At 41.6% G+C, this 22,845-nt stretch overlaps 1 protein-coding gene and 1 non-coding gene across 2 annotated transcripts; one reads left to right on the top strand and one right to left on the bottom strand.

Moving 5' to 3' along the window:
- Positions 1-1,195: 1,195 nt before the first annotated feature.
- On the bottom strand, positions 1,196-21,593 carry LOC144721503 (glycine receptor subunit alpha-2-like). Its single transcript, XM_078599167.1, has 9 exons — positions 21,472-21,593; positions 15,918-16,036; positions 14,617-14,684; positions 13,318-13,553; positions 11,508-11,590; positions 8,638-8,775; positions 6,867-7,081; positions 3,338-3,490; positions 1,196-2,570 (listed from the first exon to the last, which is right to left on the bottom strand). The coding sequence occupies exons 1-9, from the start codon at positions 21,519-21,521 to the stop codon at positions 2,424-2,426; spliced, it is 1,209 nt and encodes a 402-aa protein (XP_078455293.1). The 5' UTR covers positions 21,522-21,593; the 3' UTR covers positions 1,196-2,423.
- Positions 4,475-4,547, top strand: TRNAG-CCC (transfer RNA glycine (anticodon CCC)). The gene has a single exon. It is a non-coding gene; the product is annotated as a tRNA-Gly (tRNA).
- Positions 21,594-22,845: the final 1,252 nt, after the last annotated feature.

Here is a 22,845-nt window from a genome sequence, read left to right as displayed (position 1 = left end):
AATACAACCATTTATTTGAATTGTAAGAGATGTATGCTTGGTTAGATTATAGATCTGTCCAGCTCTGGGAATAGCGATTCATGAGATGACCATGAAGTCGGGGCGTGCGTGGCAGTGAGCACAGTTTCAGTGTCTCACGTTGCTGACGGCAGCTAAATGAGTGAAAATTGTTAAATGCCCTTTGACATTCCGACTTGTGAATACTCTCACTCATCCAGGGTCAGCCTTGGGGGTGGGCCTGGGGTTGCCAATTTTCCCATTTCCGAAATATGAACAAACCCGTGTCGGTGTTGACTACTTGGTGGAATATTGTAAGATCATTTGGGTATACAGACAATATATTAACTCGTGATACACTATTGTGGAAGACCGTAAACAGTCCATCAGCCTGGTTTAGACCTTCCAGACTAATGAATAACGGTAGCATTTTGTATAAACAGGCAAACTAGACACGCTGAAACCAATTCCATTCGTCACACATCCAGTGTTGTGGTGTCCACCTTACACAGTGCCCACTTGCTTTGTCTACTCCACATTGCCATTGAACATGTTCCATGCTGATTTGCACGATGAAAATGTTACAAAAATACATACGTTTGATATATGGTCAGAGGCATCAAAAGGACACTTTGGAGCAGGTCATAAAAAGTAACAGACAGTATAGTTACAAAAAAACAGATGATTGGTAATCTTAGGTCCACCGGCTCTATATTTATGAAAACTGGACGTATGAAATATTTTGCAGGGCCACAGAACCCCGGAGGCAAAGGGGAAATGTCTTATTCTTAGGTTTTTTCGGTAAAGTCACGTAGGTAAAAATTTAAAATTAATAAAAGTAAAATAAAAATAATAATATCCAGGACCTACCTTGGCTCCTCCCACCCTCAACTAGTATATATACAAGGACTTTTTCTTGGAATTTATCTTACTTGATACAGCTATCGTGCTGTGACGGTTCCACCTGAAGACGGAAGCTTGTGTTGCCTCCGAAACGTCGTGATTTTAATTTTAATTTAATTTTACATTTATTCATTTTACATTTTTTACCTACGCGACTTTACCGAAAAACCTAAGAATATGAATCCTTGCAGTCACGAAAGCTTCAAATCTAGAAAGGGAAATGTCTTCTATAACTCAGACCCGGATAACTGTTTCTCAATTAAGTGTGCGTGAAAGTACATACGCTTGTGAAAGGTGCTAGGTGTATCATGTGCGCAATTCTTGTGACTTCAAATCCATTGCATTTTGTAAAATACCAACATTAGGTCTATGTTTAAAAGCAAGTTAAGTTCGATATTTATTTGTCATGGTGTTGAAATCCAACTGTAAATTTGATTACTGATTGACATTGTAGATTCTTCTACTTCTGAAGCAGATGTGAATTATAATTACGGCACATTGGGATCTATGTCAATGATTATAGTTGTTAATCTTCCTGGTTGATATTACTGGAAATAATTAACACATACCAGTACATATTAATCATGAGAGGAGATCACTTTGGAGCGAGTTACCTTCACATATACGCAAAATATGGACAGACACACAATACATTTTGTATGAGAGCTCTATGACCGACGAAAGGTGATGGGTTAATACAGCTGGTGATGAAATCAGAAATAAATCCGCCCATAAAGCTATACAATGGTATATGTAGCATATATGGTAGTTGTAACTCACTTTACCTATCTCAGAATACACCTGGATAACATGAGATATTACGTATTTAATTCTAATATTTAGAGTTGGGGGTTACTCCAGTAGAATTGTAAGTAATTTTTTAAAGTAATTTCCAGGTCGTTATACAATGCCTAAATATAGCAATTGTCAAGTTTTTTTGTATTACCCATAATCGCATCATATAAATGGTTACCCGTTTGCTACACATAAACATTTGTCTGGCAATTAACGTCCAATATTTACCTGTTTAACTCAACAACGAAAGTAGCTACCATGATGTAATGGTTGGCAACTTGGGACTGACCATCCAGGGGTCACCAATTAGACACAATATCCTGGGTAATCAATTCTGAAAATTATCATGTGGCTGGCGTCACCAAATTGTCAGTATTCCCACGTCAAGTGAATAGTTTCGCCAAGCCACACAAACCAGTATGGTGCAGTATGATAACACATCTTCCCCCGTAAAGTCATGTGTTTCAGTTTGCTGTGTTGCATGATCATTGCTAATTGTGGAGCAAATTTTGCCAATAATGTGGCATGTTTAACTTGCCAATGTTTACTACCACATTTATTTTACTGTACATTTGTATTTAAGTGTATTTTTTTCAAATTTGTTTTGTTTTCGTCACAATATGCGCATGCAATTAAATACAATACAGCTTATAAATATATGGTATTGACACATGCTACATGAGTAATTTCTCAGCACGTTGGCAGAATCTGAGCGGGGTTTGCTCAATTTACGAGTTGAATTTGAGCACCACTTTATAGAAGACCCAGTAGAAGATATTGAGGATGAAGAAGGTGATGGGGAAAATGATGCGCGAAAAGTAGTCGATGCGATGTGCGCACCGCACGTACATCTTCTTCTTGTCCTCGGCTCCAGCCTGAGAAGATGCAATGAATGCGTTTAACACAAAAGCGAATGACAAAGGGAATAAACCAATTGTGACATTTATCTCGCAGACTCATTAGTCGGCTACAGCTTATTTACAGCCAAACACCTTAATTTAGCTGAACTCTGAATAGGCTGCTGGGACATGACACAGTACAGTTGCGGATCTGCAATTTCTTGGTCACACCACACATTTTTTTTACCCATGAAGTGCATGTTCCCACCTTTGTACAGTTTTAAGGTTAGTGCTGCAACTCCTTAAATTGAAAAAAATTGTCAAACAAACCTCAGTGTACATAAATGTTGCTTGATAGTCCTTAGAAATTTGTCAATGTATTAAGTATTACTACTTGGTACATGCTCTTTAATCCACGCCTGGAATCATTTCAAAATCTGCATGAGGTCCTTGCTCCAGAAAGTTTCTAGTCACATTGACATTTTCTTACTCGGGAACCCAAAAAGTTGCTACATCTCGCAACAAAATTACTAAGTTGGCAACACTGCTTGAGATGCAGTTGCATTTTAATTGTGTTGATCCAGAAATATCCTCTATCCATTCACAAACCCCTAATCAGTTTAGGGACGCCCTGAAAACATCTTAATTGTTTGCAGAAGCCGCTAATGATGACCATGTCTCAGGGTCGGTACACCCTCAATTACGAACCACCAAATACTGCGCATCGCACCTCTAATCCCACCTGACCACTTACAATCCCTAACCATCACGACCCCTAGTCAACCAAAGTGCCACTCACTCACCTTCTCCTTGGGTGAGCTGTTCTCATCCACGAGCTTCACCGCATGTTTGCCCTGCCGAGCCATCACGTTTACGGCAGCGAACTCCAACAGCGCTGCAAACACAAACACTTGACACATGCCCATCCAGACGTCGATCGCCTTGATGTACGACACCTGCGTGCACACACGCACACAACACAAACAAATCCTTACAGACTGCTGGGGCTAATACCGTTATAACGTTACAAAGGGCTGAACTGAATTCTCAGGTGTAGTGAGTTTAGAGTCTCAACCGTATCAACAATGACTGCTGTGATACAGTCATATGACTTTACCATACAACAGATATAAATACCGACAGATACACACCAATATTTAAATACGCACCGCACCAAAGATTTATCTAATTGTATATTTGAAAAAAAAAAGTTTTGCTGGCTTCGTGGCTGGCTGGCTGGGTGGCGCGCAGGCGGGGAAGTGCGCAAGATCTGCGTGATGAGGTCACCCCTATCATGCCTCCCGTCCACCGTACAAATGCGGGGGCAATTCATTTTTTAAAATGTGTTTTATTCGATTGCTGATGTTTACACACTGCATTAGGTACTAATTTAAGGCTGAGTTGACCTAGGAGCAACTCAGGACCGCTTCAGATATTCGTCACTGATGTTAGCCGTGAATGGGACACCAGGTTTCTCGCACACGGCACCATCACTCCCATCCATATGCACAAGCATAATCACAACAACGGAGCCATTGTTCACCGCTAGGGGGTAGCAATGTCGCTTGTACCAATCTAAGGGCACCCTGAAACCACGAGGAGGAACAGGGGCTGTCAACCCAGCTGCTTGGTTTGAGGCTGCACATTTTTAAATCCTTTATATTAAGTTCGCGTGCTTGCTTGCTTGCGTGCTTGCTTGCTTAGGACCGTGCAAATCTTTCGGTCGTTTTTTAACCCACTTCCCGTGATCCAATCGAGCTGACATTTTCCACACAGACTCGTTGTGCGAGACAATTATTGTTCGTGAAAAAAAATTCCCAAAATTTTACACTTTTTAGGCAAAAAAAAATTATTTTACATATATTCAAATAGAACGCATTCATGGCTTTGGCTGAACGTCAGAGTGTAAGAGCCCAGAGCGTAACCCCTCCACAGGCTGTGGCGGAGTAGCGCAGTTGGTAGCGCCTTTGCTTCCCATGCCAAAGGTCGCGGGATCGATCCCCGCGTCCTCCACAGGCGAATATATTTTTAAATCCTTTATATTAAGTTCGCTGCCACGCATATAAAGGATTTATAGTGAAAAACTTTGTTTTTACGGGTTATACTTATTAAATCCTTTATATTAAGTTCGCTTGCTTGCTTACGACCGTGCAAATCTTTCGGTCGTTTTTTAACCCACTTTCCGTGATCCAATCGAGCTGACATTTCCACACAGACTCGTTGTGCGTGACAATTAATGTTCGTGAAATTTTTTTCCCAAAATTTTACACTTTTTAGGACAGAAATATTATATATAATTACCAATTGCTTAATGGTGCAATGCAATCATCTGACCCATAGGTGGCAGCCATCTCAAGCCAGAGGACGAGATGACTCTAGCCGCCACGCATATAAAGGATTTATAGTGAAAAACTTTGTTTTTACGGGTTATACTTGTTAGGGACTAGGTGACTTAACCCGATTCATTCACGCTCAGATTACTGTGATACAGTCATGTGCAGTCACTGTGACGCCAACACGGGCACGAAGAGTCTACTCATTCAAGTGTTGTATATAATCGCCCCAAATCTTCCTGCCCCCAAGCATTCCCATGTCCCCCGTGTGTGTGTGTGCACATGTGTTCTGGGGAGCGGTAGTGTAGCGGTTAGCGCGCTGCGCTATGAACCTGGCGACTCAGGTTTGATTCCCGCACACGGCCAACACCAGTGACAATTATCTGAACCGGTCCTGGGCCTCCCCTAAGTCGACTCAGCCTGAAATGAGTACCTGGTGCGGTGTGTAAACATCGTCACTGGGGAGACAAAGGCGGTCGGGCGTCGTGCTGGCCACCCACCCCCTCGTGTACCGTTCCGGCCTTTATAGGTGCTCGCTAACAGCACTTGCCTCTACAGTCTGTTAAGGTTATACGGGGGATCTTTGTCTGTGCCAATATTAATAGGTGCTCGCTAACAACATTTGCTACAGCAGTCTGTTGAACGTCATATGGGGAAAATGTGTTCGCGTATTTGCATGTGGGGGTGTTTATTTAAAATAACAATAAATTACAAATGTTTATCTGCTGGAAGGGCGAGTCAGTCAGTTAACGTTTTTAGGTTTGTTTGTTGTAGTACGGAGTTAAACTGATGGCTTTAATCTAAGTTGTCTTGTGGTTGTTGTTGTTGTTGTTTGACTTGCATCCCACTGGGATTTTCGCACACAGCGTTGGTGTACGGTGCTTTTTCTGGAAGATTTTTGCTGTTTCTTTCTGGATTTTTCTGTTTGCGCATAGTCACATAGTCACTTTAAGATGTTTTCTTGTTCATGTGTTTTTTTTGTTGCGGTTGCACCCGATTCAAAAGCCGAATGGCTCACAGGACTCTACCAAATAAATGAAACTGAAAAACTGAAACATATGACTTTACCGTACTACAAATACAAAATCCTACAGTTAAAACAATGTAAACGTTTCTTAACCCCCCCCCACCACCTCTGACCACCCAGGAGTGTAAATGGAGGCACCACACACAGCTCATCGGCAGGTCGCGTATGGTGGGGTGATGTGTGGGTAATTCCACCTCTGCCAAGACGAACGTGCAGTGTGTAAATTGTGCTGAATACCCTCTAGAGGGGCTCGCTAGACCAGTGGCGGGCAACGTGTGGCCTGCGGGCCGCATGCAGCCCATGGAGTCCCTCATTGTGGCCTGTTTTAAGTGCATTTAGGGTGATGCATGGGTCATGATTAGTGCACATCCACGATTTGGAGCTTGCAGCCCAACTGTGGCCCACTAACTCGTCTAGGTTGCCCATCACTGCTCTCTCGACCTCCAAAAAGAGGCCCTTCCACCAGAAGTGGCACAATGTATGTATGTGTGTTGAACTTATTTCGCACTGTACATAGCCAATCGTGCTAATCGGAGGTACGGCAGAAGCAAGCAGATGCAGGGTAACACCATCACCTTGTACATGTATTACTCCTTAAATTAAAGCCTGGCTTGATTGACCAGATCATTGGCGTTTTTTCAGATATATAAGCATCTATGAGCACAATGGATGAACTAACAGGACAGGCGTATAAACCACTGACATATGGAGCTAGAAAAATACTATCCGAGCACGACTGAAACACATTTATCGCATAGAAAACCTGGAACGCAACTTTATTGTTTTCGTCAGCCTCTCGTTTTCTACGACTGGGTGATGGCATTACCCATTTTCTTCCATTCCTTTTTTCCTTCGTTGTCCAGGAATGGCCTCCAAATCCTTTGATTTAATCTCTCCCACTGCCTTTCTCTGCTTCTTTTGTCGATCGTCCAATGATTGACTGTAAATGTCAACGGATTCAACTCCACGAACCTTGGGAAGCTGCGAGTTGGCAGCCGAGCTCTGCGTGGTGATGGTGAGGATGGTGGTGATGCCTAGGCTAGCCCGGGCGGGCGCAGCGGACATGTCAATCCAGAATGAGAGCCAGGAGATGATGACAAGCAGCATGCTGGGAATGTAGAGCTGGATCAGGTTGTAGCCAATGTCACGTGAGAGGTCGAACGCCACCGAGATGCACGAAAACGGGCCTAGAGGGTAGACACAGAGTCGGGAACCGTCAGTCACTGCGTGCTCCGGCCGACACCAGGGCCTCACACGCGACTGGCACCAGTACATTTCCCGCTGTCTGGCGGTACAATTTATTATATGATACAAGATCCAAGGTAATCGTATGGTCCATTGTGTAATATATCATTGTCTTCTGCAATTATCGTTGCTAATTCTAGATTTGAAGCTTTCGTGACTGCAAGGATTCATACTCTTAGGTTTTTTCGGTAAAGTCACGTAGGTAAAAAATAAAAATAAAGTTAATAAAAGTAAAATAAAAATCACGACGTTTCGGATGCAACACAAGCTTTCGTCTTCAGGTGGAACACGGCACAGCACGATAGCTGTATCAAGTAACTCTTTACTTGATACAGCAATCGTGCTGTGGTACAGCAATCGTGCTGTGGTACAGCAATCGTGCTGTGACGTGTTCCACCTGAAGACGGAAGCTTGTGTTGCCTCCGAAACGTCGTGATTTTTTATTTTACTTTATTAATTTTTATCGTTGCTAGTTGTATATTTCATTTAATTTTTGATATTTATCTTCCCCAAAATACATTAATCTAACTCCATGCATTCAATATCAGTCTACGGCTGGGTATGACAACACTACAACAAATGCTGCTGGATAATATTGTTTCTAGAAGGTCAACAGACTAATGGATGAAACGTTTATTTCATTTACAGCTGAAGGTACAGTATGGAGTTCTGGTTTCATATGTTTGAATTATAATGCTCCGCTAAATACTTGATGGATCTATTGACCCAAACATAAAACAAATGAAGCCTTAGCTCTTCCTACTGCCTCTTAAAGATCCTCAGATTTAATTCGGTCTGTGGAAAAAAAGCCTTCTCGGTGGCTGCTCCCTCGTTTTTAAATCGCTACCGCATTCTATTTCGGAATCCAATCATTGCCGACCATGAGAAACCTCCGTTCACTCTTGAAACTTTAGTTCCTGTGGTAAATAATCGGCAGGGAACTCTAAGCCCAAGTTTGCATGGATCATACTTAAAAGTTCCCGGTTACTTATTGTGTTTACTTTTGTAAATTAATTTTTTTCCTCCCTTTATTTTTGTTTGTGAAAATAAATATTTTTTTACGTCTTCAACAGGTTCCCTATTCCCGTACCGTATACAGCACGTATCGATACTTGCTGTTCGTATCACGACCTTTAAACCCATGATTGTAACTAGGATCTGTACCGTACCGTCGCAGGACACCAATGCAATAAAGCCTAATAGCTCATTGGGGTATTCCTGCAGACATAAACATATATTCTAAAACACACAATGAGTTTATATGTAAAAGTAAATCAGCATTATTATCAGCAAGTAATGTTTTCGCTGATCCTGCATTGTCATTTGACCACAGTTTAGCAATGGTTTACCCTACGTGACGTTATTTCAGCCAAGTACCAAGTAAAGGGTAGACATACGAGTTGTGATGTATTTACATTATAACTCAGGATGACACGTGCAGTTTTTTGTTGTGCCTCTTTCATATCAGTCCAATTGGGCTCACAGACTTTAGGCTTACCACTGTCATACGTCTTGCCGCAGTTGCCCAGGGTCCCCTTCTCCGACACGGTGAAGGTGGTGGTGGCCGTGCTCACGTTGAATATCACGGGATCCGTATCGTTCCACTGAAGGATGACGTCGTTCGTTGTGTAACCATCTGGGGCACAGAGCACACAGCATGGTATCGTTCTTTAATTAACACGTCAACAGGTAAGGGGCCGTCCATAATTGACGTCACGCAATTTTGGACGATTTCTGACCCCCCCCCTCGTCACACGGCGTCACAAAAAGTCAGACCCCCCCTCAAATATGACGTCACAAAGCTCTGCCCCCCCCCCCCAAACTAAAACATGCTTCAAATCGCTTTAAACTATTGTCATTGGAGTGCGTATTTAATGTGGCGCTGCACTCTCTGATGTTGTAGGAGAAAACATGTATCAAAAAAGTCAATTTAATTAAGTAGAACGTGTTGTCTATATTTATTTAAAGTTGCGCATTTTGATGTGACGTCGCATTTATCAACCCCCCTCGTCAAACATCGTCACAAATGTCTGACCCCCCCCCCCCCCGGTGCGTGACGTCATTTATGGACGGCCCCTAAGCAGTGCTGACAAGACTTGTAACGTCTCGTCCCCCCCTTGCTCTTATGATGTTCGGTAGGATGCTTTGTTTCTGCTCTTTTAGTACTGGGCGTTACCTCTGAAGGTTAACACGAATGATAAATATCAGTGTGTATTTTTTTATTTTGCCAATTTCCAGATGACACCATAATCCTACATATGCATTATTTTATCTCTTTTATATTGGTGTGTTGACTGAGTTCCAAGAGGGTGACTTACATGTTGCCAGACGGCCGTCAATATCTGCACTAAGTCTTGTGGAAGCTTTTATAAAAACACAGTTGTGCTCTGCCAGGTTTAAATCACTAGAATGTCGGTGTGTACAGATACTACTGGGTTGTACCTTAAAGTTGATTAGATGCAAAGATACATTTTAAAAACCTTAATTTTATGTGAAGGTATTTTACTCGCTAGTACTGACTTTTTAAAATGAGCAATAGCTCTTTACCAGCAGCCCTGACCAAACCAAACCGACCAGTCACACTGAGACATGTCTGAACAATGGGGCGGGGGGGAGGAGACGTAGGCATATTTGCATGCAAAATAAATCTGGACTCTATTGTATGTTGGGTGTGTAGGCATATATGCATCCAAAATAAATCTGGACTCTATTGTATGTAGGGTGTGTAGGCATAAATGCCTACATAATACATTTTTTTGGGGGGGTCGACAATTTTTGGAAACCTGTTGAATCAACTTTTGACCCCCACATTTGGGGGAGGGAGGGTTCACTTTCTATACCTTTTTGATTCAGGCCTTCTGAAAGGCTCTCATATTTTAGTTGATGGACAAACGGAACGCCGGGCTTTATAATAGATGAGCATTATCAAAATAATAATGTATTATTCATACCGCGTCACTCATGCATACCTCAAGGCGCTCTCTGCCGTCTTGTGAATTACGAACTAAGATTACTATTTAGTCGTCACATTTTCAATGGTAATTTTAATTTTCTCTTGAACTGCCCACAGCAACCAGTGTCAGAATCTAGTTTAAATGTGGTTGTCACTGCATTTTTATGGCACTTAAAAAATACAAAACAGAGGTGATTGGAGCAAAATCCCAAAGAGATAAACTGCTCACATTGACAGAAAACGCCGGATTTGAACTTTGAAGCCCACATCAGATATATCACCGAAACGGTATTTTATCATCTTAGAAATATAGCTATGGTACAACCTTTTTTTCTCTCTGTTTACTACTGAGAGACTGATGCATGCCTTTATTACCAGCAGACTTGACTAATGCGATGCTCTCTTTTCCGGTCTTCCGAAAAAGTCAATATGTAACCTATAACTTATTGACAATGCAGCAGGACGTGTGCTTACGAAAACCAGAAAGAGCACCCACGTGGCACCTATTTTACGGTCCATGCACTGTCTGGCAGTCAGTCACAGAATTGTTTTTAAAATAATTGTATTGGCTTTTAAATCGTTGGATGGTTTGGCACCAGCATACATGTCTTCTATGCTTTTAAGATATGAACCAACAAGATCCCTCAGATCCTCTCTTTTCGTCACTCCAAGGGCCAGGAACAAACGTCGCGGAGAAGCGACCTTCAGTGTGCATGGGCCTCGCCTATAGAACAGCCTGCCAGGGGATTTGAAGGCTTCGCAATCATTAAACAATTTAAGTGAAATCTGAAAACTTACTGAGAATAGGTTTCCCCCTCTTTTCTGGCAACAAAACAGGTGTTTATAATCCATAATAAATGTTTTTGGGCGTTAAGATGTTTAAAACACCAAACTGAAACCTTTTACAAGGAATCATGTCTGCATTAACCACATATACTTGTGGTCAGAATGCAGAATGAAAAAAAAACTTACTTTTTTAAACTTGCTTTAACTTAAGATGATTTATATTGTTGTCTTTGTTATATGCCTTCGCTAGCAATTTATTACGATGCAATTTTGGTTTTTATGGAAATTGCTTTTACTATTCTTGTGATTTAGTCTTTTAACATTATTTCCTTTTACCTGTACAGCACTTTGAATCGCATCTTTTGTACGAAATAATGCTATAGAAATAAAGACTTGATTGATTGATTGACCTCATGTTCTTGCAGCCAACCAAGCATCTTTATGATTCCCCGGCTTAACATACCGCTAGCAGCCATGAAACAGAGGATGAGGAACAATTGTAAGAATGACAATGAATCTACTATAATTAATTTAATTCCAGCCTGTGTCCTCAAAACGGAATGTCCCACCCACAATGTCAGGGCAAAAAAGAAACACCATCCAGGGGGGAGATGCCCTCTCGCTCTTACAGCTCTCCATGTTCATGTGACAGTGCTGTAGGTCCATGGGATAGTCACGCAGGATCATGGCACACTCCAGGACCATTGTCACCCTGTAATGAGCAGAAGAGACTTGTGAGATCCCAACCATGCAATAGTACAATGAGACATCGCTGTGTTGTTGAATGTTTGCGCAAAAATTATACAGTACTGTATATTATATATTTCTGTTAAACATTGCCTGTGAAATGCATACTGTTTCTCCTGAATACTCCCACATGCATTCCCACAAATATCACAATTTGTACACTCCACCACCCCTTTCGCATATCCTCAATGCCTCTTATCTTACTCCCGTTCAGCTCCATTTCTGATTACAACAACGTCACTAATAGTGTCATTGGTTAATAGGGTAAATTTCAATTTTACATTTATAACCTTTCTTCCGTGATCAATAGTGCTGGATTAATGCTGTTAAATTATACAAAAGTTACATAATTTGTATTGTATTGCTCCGTAAAAGCTCAACGTTGTTATGGTAATGAATCGAGGTCACATTGTATATAGATGCGGTGATGAATAGTGATGGAAAGTGATTTAAGTTGTTTAAAGTGCGTTTTAGTATTAACTCGGGATACATAGATTAAATGGTTATTTGTTCAGTTATATTCTGATTTAATCCAGCTATAATGCAGTTATACCTTTGTATTACAGTACGTACTTGATTTTATTTAATTAATTGCAATTTAAAAGATTAACCTGATTTAAGCACGGTTGGCTACGTACGGTGTGAAAAAAGGTCAACATACATATAATTAATCATATTGCATATTAAAATAATTTGATTGCATAATATAATAATGAATTAATCCACGTGTTAAAATTACTTGCGTTTAATTTGGGGGATTTGATATATCTGTAAGAAAGGTTAACGTACATTCCTAGTTGCACATTAAGGGAAGGGGGCGCATAATTTTGATTTGTGTTCTGGCGAGAAATCCCAAATTTATTGTGTTGACGTTAAATAATGGGAGCATGCGTGGCACTGTGTGTGGTCAATCACTCTGTGTGTGGTCAATTACTGTGTGTGGTCAATCAGAGATTATTGGCGTTTGGTGGAGAGAGGAAGCACGCTCTTGGCGGCGTGGTGCAGACTGAGCCCAATGTGGATTTGCTGCTTGCGGGGTTGAAGGGAGCAAATAAAAACTTCCGTTCCCGTGGAAATCATTAAAACTATATATTTTCTTCTCGATTTGAAGCTTTCGTGACTGCAAGGATTCATATTCTTAGGTTTTTTCGGTAAAGTCACGTAGGTAAAACATCAAAATTAATAAAAATAAAATAAAAAATAAAAAAAATTCATTGGCTACCACATTCTGATGAGCTCCCCCCCCCCCTCTCCTCCCCCCTCAACTTGCTTTTAAGGGATTACATCTTGAATCATTGCCTCACTTGATGCAGCTAATCTGGCTGTGACGGTCCCACCTGATGACGGAGACTTGTGTTGCCTCCGCAACGTCGTGATTTTTATTTTATTTTATTTTTATTAATTTTGATGTTTTACCTACGTGACTTTACCGAAAAAACCTAAGAATATATATATTTTCTTATTTTTCCAGGCAAAGGTCCACTGAGCTATTAGCTCTTTTTCAGAAGCGACTTTGCCACAAATGATAGCTCAACCAAGTGGAGTTTCATGTGTATTCCCCTTCGCCATTCAGGGACATTTAGAATTATATAAAATAAATGTATGGCCACTGGACCCTGCCTCATCAGTCCAGAAGCGCTACACGAACGAACAGTCGCTAAAGACTATAAGGGATGTATTTGTGCATTGCACCTCATGGAGTGGAACACGTCCCCATTCTTGTAGAGCCGCAGCATCTTGTTGTCGGATGTGATGGCGTGGATGTTCGCTGTCTTTTCGTTCTCGATGAAAAGTACCGGCTTCCACAGCAGGTCATAGAAGTTGTTGCCGAGGTCAATGAATTCTTCCTTGAACGATGCACTTGCCATTAGATTTTGTATTTGGGGATCGTTCCAGCGAAGTTGAAGGAAAATTGATATCTGGTAGTCCTGGTAGCAATCACGCCAGGGTCGAGAGGACAAAGCAACACAGTGTCAAGCAGACAGTCAGGAAGTCGCAGAAAAGTGGAGGTGATTAAAAATAAATCCAATGAAAAAAGAAAATGTTTCTCCAATGGGAGCACATGCAGGGGTTGTGGGTACAAAGAATGAAAATGACCTTTAACTTGTGTGTTTGCCCTTGTATGTGTATATGAGGAATGGGGTGCAGCAGGGGTTAGTGAACTGCATTACAACCTGGTGACTAAATTACATTCCTTGATACAGATAACATGGGTGGCAACTTGTATATGAACCTATCCTGTGCCTTATATCATTCTCCACTCCGTAGTTAATTGTCTCTCATCTATTGACAGTTGTTCTCATGACATGTCCCGCCGATTTCAACTTAATTTCATTTCAGTTCTAATTTAGTCCCCAATGCAGTATGTAAACATGAGCACTTGGGAGACAAAGGTGGCTGGTTTCGGTTCGGGCTTCACCACCCCCTCATGCATTTCTGGCCATAGCAGATGCTTACTCACTAGCAGCACTTGCACCAAGTGCATAGTTTATTCGACAGACAGTACGTTATTCACCTCAGCTTATTAACTGATATCAACTGGATATCTACCATGACTTACAGCATATTTTTGGTGACAGCATCATGTCGCCATTACTTTGTGGAAAACAGTGGAGATTGTTTGATGTGTGTATGTGTCAGTGCTAATACCAACTTCAAGGGTAGAGTTCTGAAAGTGTTTTGGAAACTATGACAGCTTTGTTGCAGATTCTAAGTTAGATTAAATCAGTCTCCGGTCCATGATTCTGAGAAAATATCTGGGTCATTTGTTCTATGGCCTTGCCTTATAGGATGGAGACTAGCATGTTTCCAACGTGATGGTCTTAATTCCAATATAAATTGAACATTGACAGATGTGCATTCATATTGGTCCCAGTTCAACATGAAAATATTGCCAGTGGCCCAAGGAGGCTGGAAAATCTCTTGACCTGAATGAGCCACTTTAAAAAAAAAACCTCAAGAAAACAAAACCCTGCTAGTTGATGCTCTCACCATGGATGTCTCCGTAACGGGGCCAAACCGTTTGATGATAATGCTGGCATTTACAACCACCGGAGGTCCTGCAAAAGGAAATGGGGAAAAATACGATGCTGCATTTACCATTTGAACAATTATTTAGGTCTCGGTTATGGTTGAACCACAAATAAATTAGAAGAGACTGTAATGTCGACAGTAGTTGTAAGTTGTCCAACCATTTGAATACACACATGCATTATCACAATCAGACATTATCTATCCACTGCTGGATGAAGGCTTCCCCCATGCCGTTGCCATCCCACATGATCCAACATTACTACAATCGATCTCACTCGTACACATCTAAATAACACATTGCTACATCTCGACAACAGTCGTCCTCTTAGATGCATACACTCCATTGGCTGCCATTCTGTCGCTAATCTCATCCGTGAGTCCTCATTCCATCTCACGAAGAGTCCTGCCCAAGACCATTGACTTATTTTACATGCCAATATGATGTCTCTCATTTGTGTTTTTTCCCTGATCCATGAGTACCTTTTCCCTCTCTTAGTCTAATTGCAAACATTAATCTATCTATGCGTCTTTGTGCACTTTTCATGTCATCGTATTCATACATGACCATTCATGTTTATGGGTGCTCTCGATAGAACATTTCCAGCCGAATAAAGTTCACAAGATATCGCAGTTAATACAATATAAATATATATATCTTGGTGTTTGTAAAAGTTATATTTTTTTATTTGGCATTCTTAACACTTTTATAACTTTTAATTAATTTTAAACTTTGTTGCATCCCATTTGTAATTTGCTATTTATTGAATTGTTATTGCTGAAGAGGAAAACATTTTAAAATGTACATTCGGTACATGACGATTTTAACCAATTTAGTTTATAAGTAAAATATAAATTAATAGTCCCCGAATTGAGCAATGACAGATCAGTTTTGGTGTATTGCATTATTTGCCAAATAAGACCCAAAAATTATGTTTTTCAAACCATTTTCCAAGAGTGTACGAATCCACAGTTAAATGTTTTTGCAAACTCCCATCAAAACCTGTGCAATCATTGCACTTGATAATCGTGGGCGAGCTTCATCCCAGTTATGAGCAACAACCTATGCGAAGTTGTACTTTAAAACATGTCAAACTATAAATAGGATGCAGTTCATAAACAACAACAAATAATATACAAGTAGGAACTGTCCAGGTGTTTTCATTTTCCTTCATCGCTGGTGGATCCCGGGCCCCACTGGCCCTGAAAGACCACCCGTCCCACTGGTCACAAACACATCCACATCCACAGAGAGCGAGCACCTCCCACGGTGGGCCGGATGCGCCGCTCGTATACACCGGATGTGCCCAGTTTGCTCAAGGAGTCGAAGAGTGCTGTGTTCCCAGTCGACACGGCGGCGACAGCACGGTTCGACCCCAGGCTGCCAGGGCACAGGGACACACGGAGGGGTAAAGCTGTGAAGCTGCTGCAAAGACCCGCATCGTGTTCATCCTTGATATGACATGATCCAGTGATTTTACATTGTTTCTCTAAATATTAGTCTCTGAGGAACCGAATAATAATTTGCTGTTTTCAACTTTGGCAAATTCATCTGCCTTCACTTGCTCCGTCTTCTCGAAAGGCCCATTTCCTGCTGAGATTGAAATGAAGGCTCATAAGACGTAAATTCATTCCTACAACTGACTGACAAGTTTGTTCTTAGTTGTGTGGTGGTTCAACACGCGCATATTCGGGAATGACTGCATGTCCGCGCTGGGTGGCCAGAAGAGGCGGTTGGTGAGCATCATTGGGGGGATGTAAGAGCAGCTAAGGTCAGGACGACCGTTGGGGTAATTCTGTTGGGGTAAACAAGGGGGGAGGTGGACCGGGATTGATAAGACCAGTATCCATCAATCATAGAGGGTCCTCTAGAGAATATTCTCGAAGGGGTCGCAAGGGATATAAAAGATGGAGAAAACGAGCCGGGAGGGGAGTTGATGAAGACAGAAGACTCGAGAAGCTGAAGCCGGACCCGCCAAGCTAGTTATGCTGAGAGTAGTCCTGTGTGGACCTGGGTAGGCTTGGATAGGGTCGCTAGGGGTAAGCGCAGTCCGTACGTCGGCACGCTTAACGCCGCGGCTGCCGTGGTGTCAACCCGCTGAAACAGCGAGACATGGCAGCCGGGAGAGGTGAAACAGGGAGAGTAAAGAATAGGATAGGGAAGGAGAGTGAAGAATAGAATAGGGAAGGAGAGTAGAGAATAGGATAGGGACGTGGCGAGTGAGGGAGCGAACGAGCGACGGGCGGCGAATCCTCGGCTTAGCTAACAAGTGTTATGTAACGAACTGTAATAAAGTGGCCCGGACACAAGACAAGAAATCGTCCGCCTTTATTTACAACACTAAAGTTATATTCTTGGTTTTTTCGGTAAAGCCATCCAGACTGTCACTCTGTGCCCAACCTTATGGAAGAGGTACGTGGATGACACTTTTGTCATCTGGCCACATGGCCGACCTGCTCTAGACCAATTCCTCGACCACATCAATTCCATTCATCAGATTCACCATGGAAGTCTAAAAAGATGGCAAGCTACCTTTTTTGGATGTCCTAATAAAAAAGAGACCCGATGGTTCAATGAGCCACTCTGTCTACAGAAAAGCTACCCATACGGATGCTTACCTGAAACCGGATTCCCACCACCATCCGTCCCAGAAGAATTCCCTCATCAAGACTCTGCACCATAGAGCCCAATGCATCTCCGACCAGGAACACATTGCCAGTGAACTCAAGCACGTACACCAAGCTCTTAAGGCTAATGGTTACTCCGACTATACAATCTGCAAAGCCATCACTCCAACCATGAAGAAGGACCCTCTTGAGCCATTCAAAACCATAATCTTACCCTACATTGCGGGGATCACAAAAAAGATCTACAAAATCTTAAATAAACACAGGATCCAGGTCTGATTCAACACATTACATAAAATCCGTGATCTGGTTCTGTCTGTAAAAGATGTGATTCCGGACATACAGTACCCTGGCGTCTACAAACTGAGTTGCCTCTGTGGTAGTAGTTACATTAGAGAAACCAAACGACATGTCTCGGACCGCATCCATGAACACAAAGCAGACCTAAAACACGGTAGGACCAATACCTCGGCCGTGGCAGATCACTGTTATAATTCAGTGGGCTCACGTGACATTGACTTCTCCGAGACAGAGGTTTTCTGCAAGCCATCTGGCTACCATGAGAGATTCGTTCATGAGGCTATCCACATATACAAACATGGAGACAATTTCATCGAGAAATTGGATTCTGGCTTAGCAATCATTGGAAGGATTTGATAAACCATTTCAGGTCTTAATTGATTGCGTTCACACTTACGGTGACTTTCAGACCGCATTCCATTCTCTTCCTCTCCCTCCTCTTTTCCGAACATAGATGGACTCGTCCATCTGAACACCTGCCAAATCGCTGTCCGTGGTGCGAACGTTAAGAAAATCAGCCACTTTTTAAATCCTTTATATTAAGTTCGCTTGCTTGCTTGCTTGCGTGCTTGCTTGCTTTCGTGCTTGCTTGCTTACTTACGACCGTGCAAATCTTTCGGTCGTTTTTGAACCCACTTCCCGTGATCCAATCGAGCTGACATTTTCCACACAGACTCGTTGTGCGAGACAATTAATGTTCGTGAAAAAAAATTCCCAAAATTTTACACTGTTTAGGGAAAACAAATTAAATATTTAATTACCAATTGCTTAATACTGGCAGACAATCATCTGACCCATAGGTGGCAGCCATCTCAAGCCAGAGGACGAGAAAACTCTAGCCGCCACGCATATAAAGGATTTATAGTGAAAAACTTTGTTTTTACGAGTTTACTTGTTAAACACTTTATATTAAGTTCGCTTGCTTGCTTGCTTGCGTGCTTGCGTGCTTGCTTGCTTGCTTACGACCGTGCAAATCTTTCGGTCGTTTTTTCACCCACTTCCCGTGATCCAATCGAGCTGACATTTTCCACACAGACTCGTTGTGCGTGACAATTAATTTTCATGAAAATTTTTTTCCAAAAATGTAAACTGTTTAGGGAAAATTTTTAAATATTTAATTACCAATTGCTTAATGCTGGCAGACAATCATCTGACCCATAGGTGGCAGCCATCTCAAGCCAGAGGACGAGAGGACTCTAGCCGCCACGCATATAAAGGATTTAGAGTGAAAAACTTTGTTTTTACGAGTTAATTTATTTCAAATTTTCTTGCTGTGGTTTTCACACCTGATGATGATTGCTTGTGTTGCAGTCGAAACGTCGTGAGAATTGTATTGTTTTATATATTTTTTATTTTATTATTTCCCTTCTACGTGACTTTACCGAAAGAACCAAGAATATGAATCCCTGCAGTCATGAAAGCTTTAAATCAAAATTTAACGCTACAGTTGCAAAGCCGACACCATGAATGCATCTGTCCTCTGCAGGTTTCCTTTCCAGAAAGAGGTGTAGCCTCCATATTCTCTCAACTTACCTTCACCTCAGGCACCTCTTCTCACTCAGGACAGCGACTTTGATGTTACATCTTGCAGGATACCTGATGCCGATAGCAGTTCTTTTTTCTTGTCTTACATTATGTTTGTTATCCATCAGAGTGCGAACATTCCATGTTACACAAGTCACAGTTTTTTGTGGTTCCGATCACCGAGAGAGTGTTCCCACTGGACGAGGAAATCCAGCCGGGAGTGGGTGAGACAGCCTAGGTTTAGGGCACTTTTTCTATCCCCCATCCCGAGCAGGCTGAGCAGAGGGGACCCTAAAGGGAGAGGACCCCCTCGTATGTTCACGTCAGAAATATATCACTGGAGGCTTTTGTTCACGGATCACGTGAAAAATGTAATTCGCAAACGCGGTGAGCTGTTAGATCGCCATAAGAAGAAGTTGCGGAAAATAGATTATTGAGTCCAGCTGTATGGAGCTTCCCCGTCTGCGTGTTTCTGTGGTTCTTGAGTTTCTTTCCCGCATGAAACCTACTATTTTTAAAGAGTCCCTGTTCACATTGAAGATTTCTTGGTAACACTACCTCTTCTACACTGTCTTCTTCAACATCGGTGGCAGGAGACATAACATCAGCAACAACAACTAGTGAAAGGAAATTATCAACACAATTATCATCATAATATTCAAAACATCGCATTATGATACAGCATTCACACTCTTGTAAATCATGTTATCACTCACTTTAACTGCTTTAAATTTTCTATTTATCTTTTATGTATTACGGCTTTTTACACTGCTCTCTTACCGATTGTTATTACTTTCTCTGGTGTATCTACTTACAATCTTTTATTTTGTTCATTTAATAATGGTTTTTTTGTTCAGCGGATTTGAGGGAATTCATTTGTGAAAGGCGTTATACACCCACTAAGATTGATTGAGTGATCTTTACTGAGCATATGTTTTCCTACTGCCATACATTTTGTTTTGGATATGGTTATGTGCCAGCGCCCATTTTGAATGCCTAAAATTACCAAAGCTAAAATTCTCCAGCCAGGGTTCTAGTTAACAAACATGCATCATTAGGAACATCTGTCCAGTCAAAAGTCCCAATTAATGTAGAAATTGTTTTCAAGCTTTTGCAGAATTCAGGTATTAGGTGAAGCTTCATTGCAATAATCAACAGCATCATTATCATCATCGATATCCTCATCTTTTGTGTCTTAATCATCACTGTGATTTTAATTTGCATTCATTACTTCATTATGCAACTTTTCAAACTGTTTTCAGCACCAAAGTTTCCTCTATATTTTGTTTAGTAACGTACACAAATTAGTAGATTAGAGGGAACAAGTGGACATACGAATGAACTTTTATTCATATTTTCTTAATTTAGTCAGAAAAGCCACACTGAGTCGTAGGACTTTTTCAGGAGGGTTACTTGCATTGAGTTTTTATATGAAGACGTTTTCAGCCAATAAATGTTGAGTGTTTATACAAAGGGCGCAATTAGTACCTGCCCTGTTATCTCGGTAAATGTGCCATCGTTCACCAAAAAGTGGTGGAATGGCAACCAAAAATCTATATGAATTGGACCCTTGTCTTTCAGATGCATATTATCCATTGTAATTCCTGTGCATGTTGCAGTGTCTACCCTATCCACCGTTTTAGTGAGCACGTAATCAAAAGTGGGTGACAATACACGCCTTCAAAAACGATTTCTTCATAACATTCTGATGCTTCTCAAGCTAACCAAACACAAGCTTGATTCCCCCATCATATAGGTTAAGCAATCAGTTTATTTTAACTGGAAAACCATTAAAATCTGGAACTTCCCTTAGCCATGCAATAAAATATATACTTTTGCTTAAAATATACAAACAACTCAAAAGTGTGGCCTTCCAAGGAACATATTCTTTGGGTCTTTCGGTAAAGTCACGTAGATAAGTTCAAAGAAAATAACAAAAAACTACACAACACAAGCAGTCGTCATCAGGAAAAAGGGACCGCTTTTCCTGATAATGACCGCTTGTGTTGCGATCGAAACGTCGTCGTTTTTTGTTATTTTGTTATTTTCTTTGAACCTATCTACGTAACTTTACTGAAAGACCCAAAGAATATTAATTCCTGCAGTCACGGAAGCATTAAGTCAAGATTCAAAGGAACAGTGCAATATTTGTGCAAATTATTCTTTGAGAGTAAGATGATATTATGTGACCATGTCATGATAAAAGGTAACGGTAGCAATGTGCTTATTCAAGTTTTTCAATTGTAATTGCTTGTATTCTTGCACTGCTTTTACATGAGCTACTTTGATTATTTGTTACAACTACTTTGTAGCATTTTTATACATGCCCTTGAACATCCCCCCTAATCCAGTAACGATATTTACCAGCAGAAGAAGCAGGCTACTGACACGATGCAGAGTGGAGTTGCTGCCATCTTGCGTACGATGATAAACCCGAGGCGAGAGCAGGTGAACGGGAAACCAACTACCGCACAGTCGATGAGCTTGGTCTGACGCCCAGACGTGCAAACCTTAAATACCCAGTGCATGTTTCCATATTAAGCGGGTCTAGAGGGAGGGGCTACTACTTGCTGAGATGACACGCAAGTCAGTCACTGAAGCTGGTGACTCGGGAGTGAAGTCACTCTTCACCTGCAGGGCACGACGACACCTGAGATCACGGAGCTCGCCAGACTGGTGTCTCCCCACGCCATGTTATTTCTCAAACAATGTTATTCACATTATCGTCATCAGCCGTGGTCTATCCGCTGCTGGATGAAGGCCTCACCGAGCCGCCGCCATCTCTCACAATAATGCCACGTGACAGTGTTGTTATTATGAGCACAGTGCTCATAAGAGACGCTCCACATCTCACACATAAGTGCCAATTAGCGTGTCCTATCCAGCGCCGAGGTATTTAAGTGGAGACCCTCCCTATTAGTAGCAGGCTACCAGCCGTATGCAAGAGGGTGAGAAGTTACTGCAACTGAAATTCACTTCCTCGAAACGAAAACATTAAAAGAAAAACCAAAAAGTGATGTTTCTATGTTATTGCAGCCATCAACATCAATGTTAAAATATCAATACATCAAAACACTGATGTTACTGATGTATATTTGGCCCTCCCTATTTAAATGCTTTTTTCTGAGTTATGTAATGTGTTAATAATTTACGGTAATTCCATTGGGCCCATGGCATACCGCATTGGCTAGTTTTTCACTAAGGCCTGAAATTATAGACTCATTGTATCTGTTCTTTGTGTCCCTGTGCAAATATCACTGTTCTGTATTGTTCTTGAGCAAACTGATTAAAAAGAACGCAAAATGAAACATGGACTGCACAGGTAACCTAAGATCCGACGTCAAACAGTGCAAGCGAGCGTTGCCTGCAGGTGTCAGATCTGATATCCGGCAAACAACTCCAGAAAGCCATCCCCTCCCTACAATGCTGTTGCATGTGTGAAGGGGTACGAAACGATGAGCAGAGAAAGCTGACAGAAAGTTGGCGAATTTTAGCACTGTACCCAGTTAACATACAACGTTGACCCAACGTTAGCACGTGTTTGGAACCGTTGGGCTAACATTGGTCCAACGTTCCATCTTTCCGAGGAAGGTGTATCTTCCCGTAACCCTGGCTTGTCAATTTTCAACAAGTGAGCCTGTCTTGTGGTCTCCTTGCAGTGAGCCTTTATTGCCTATGTCTTCAAAGGGCACTTCGTCTGGCACGTCTACTGTTGTGGCGTGGTCACAACTCCATACC

Source organism: Lampetra planeri, chromosome 1 (assembly GCF_965212315.1).
Source record: "Lampetra planeri chromosome 1, kcLamPlan1.2.h2, whole genome shotgun sequence".
Taxonomy (NCBI): Eukaryota; Metazoa; Chordata; class Hyperoartia; order Petromyzontiformes; family Petromyzontidae; genus Lampetra; species Lampetra planeri.
Note: the sequence above shows the minus strand (reverse complement) of the source record. Positions and strands in the feature narration are given on the sequence as shown.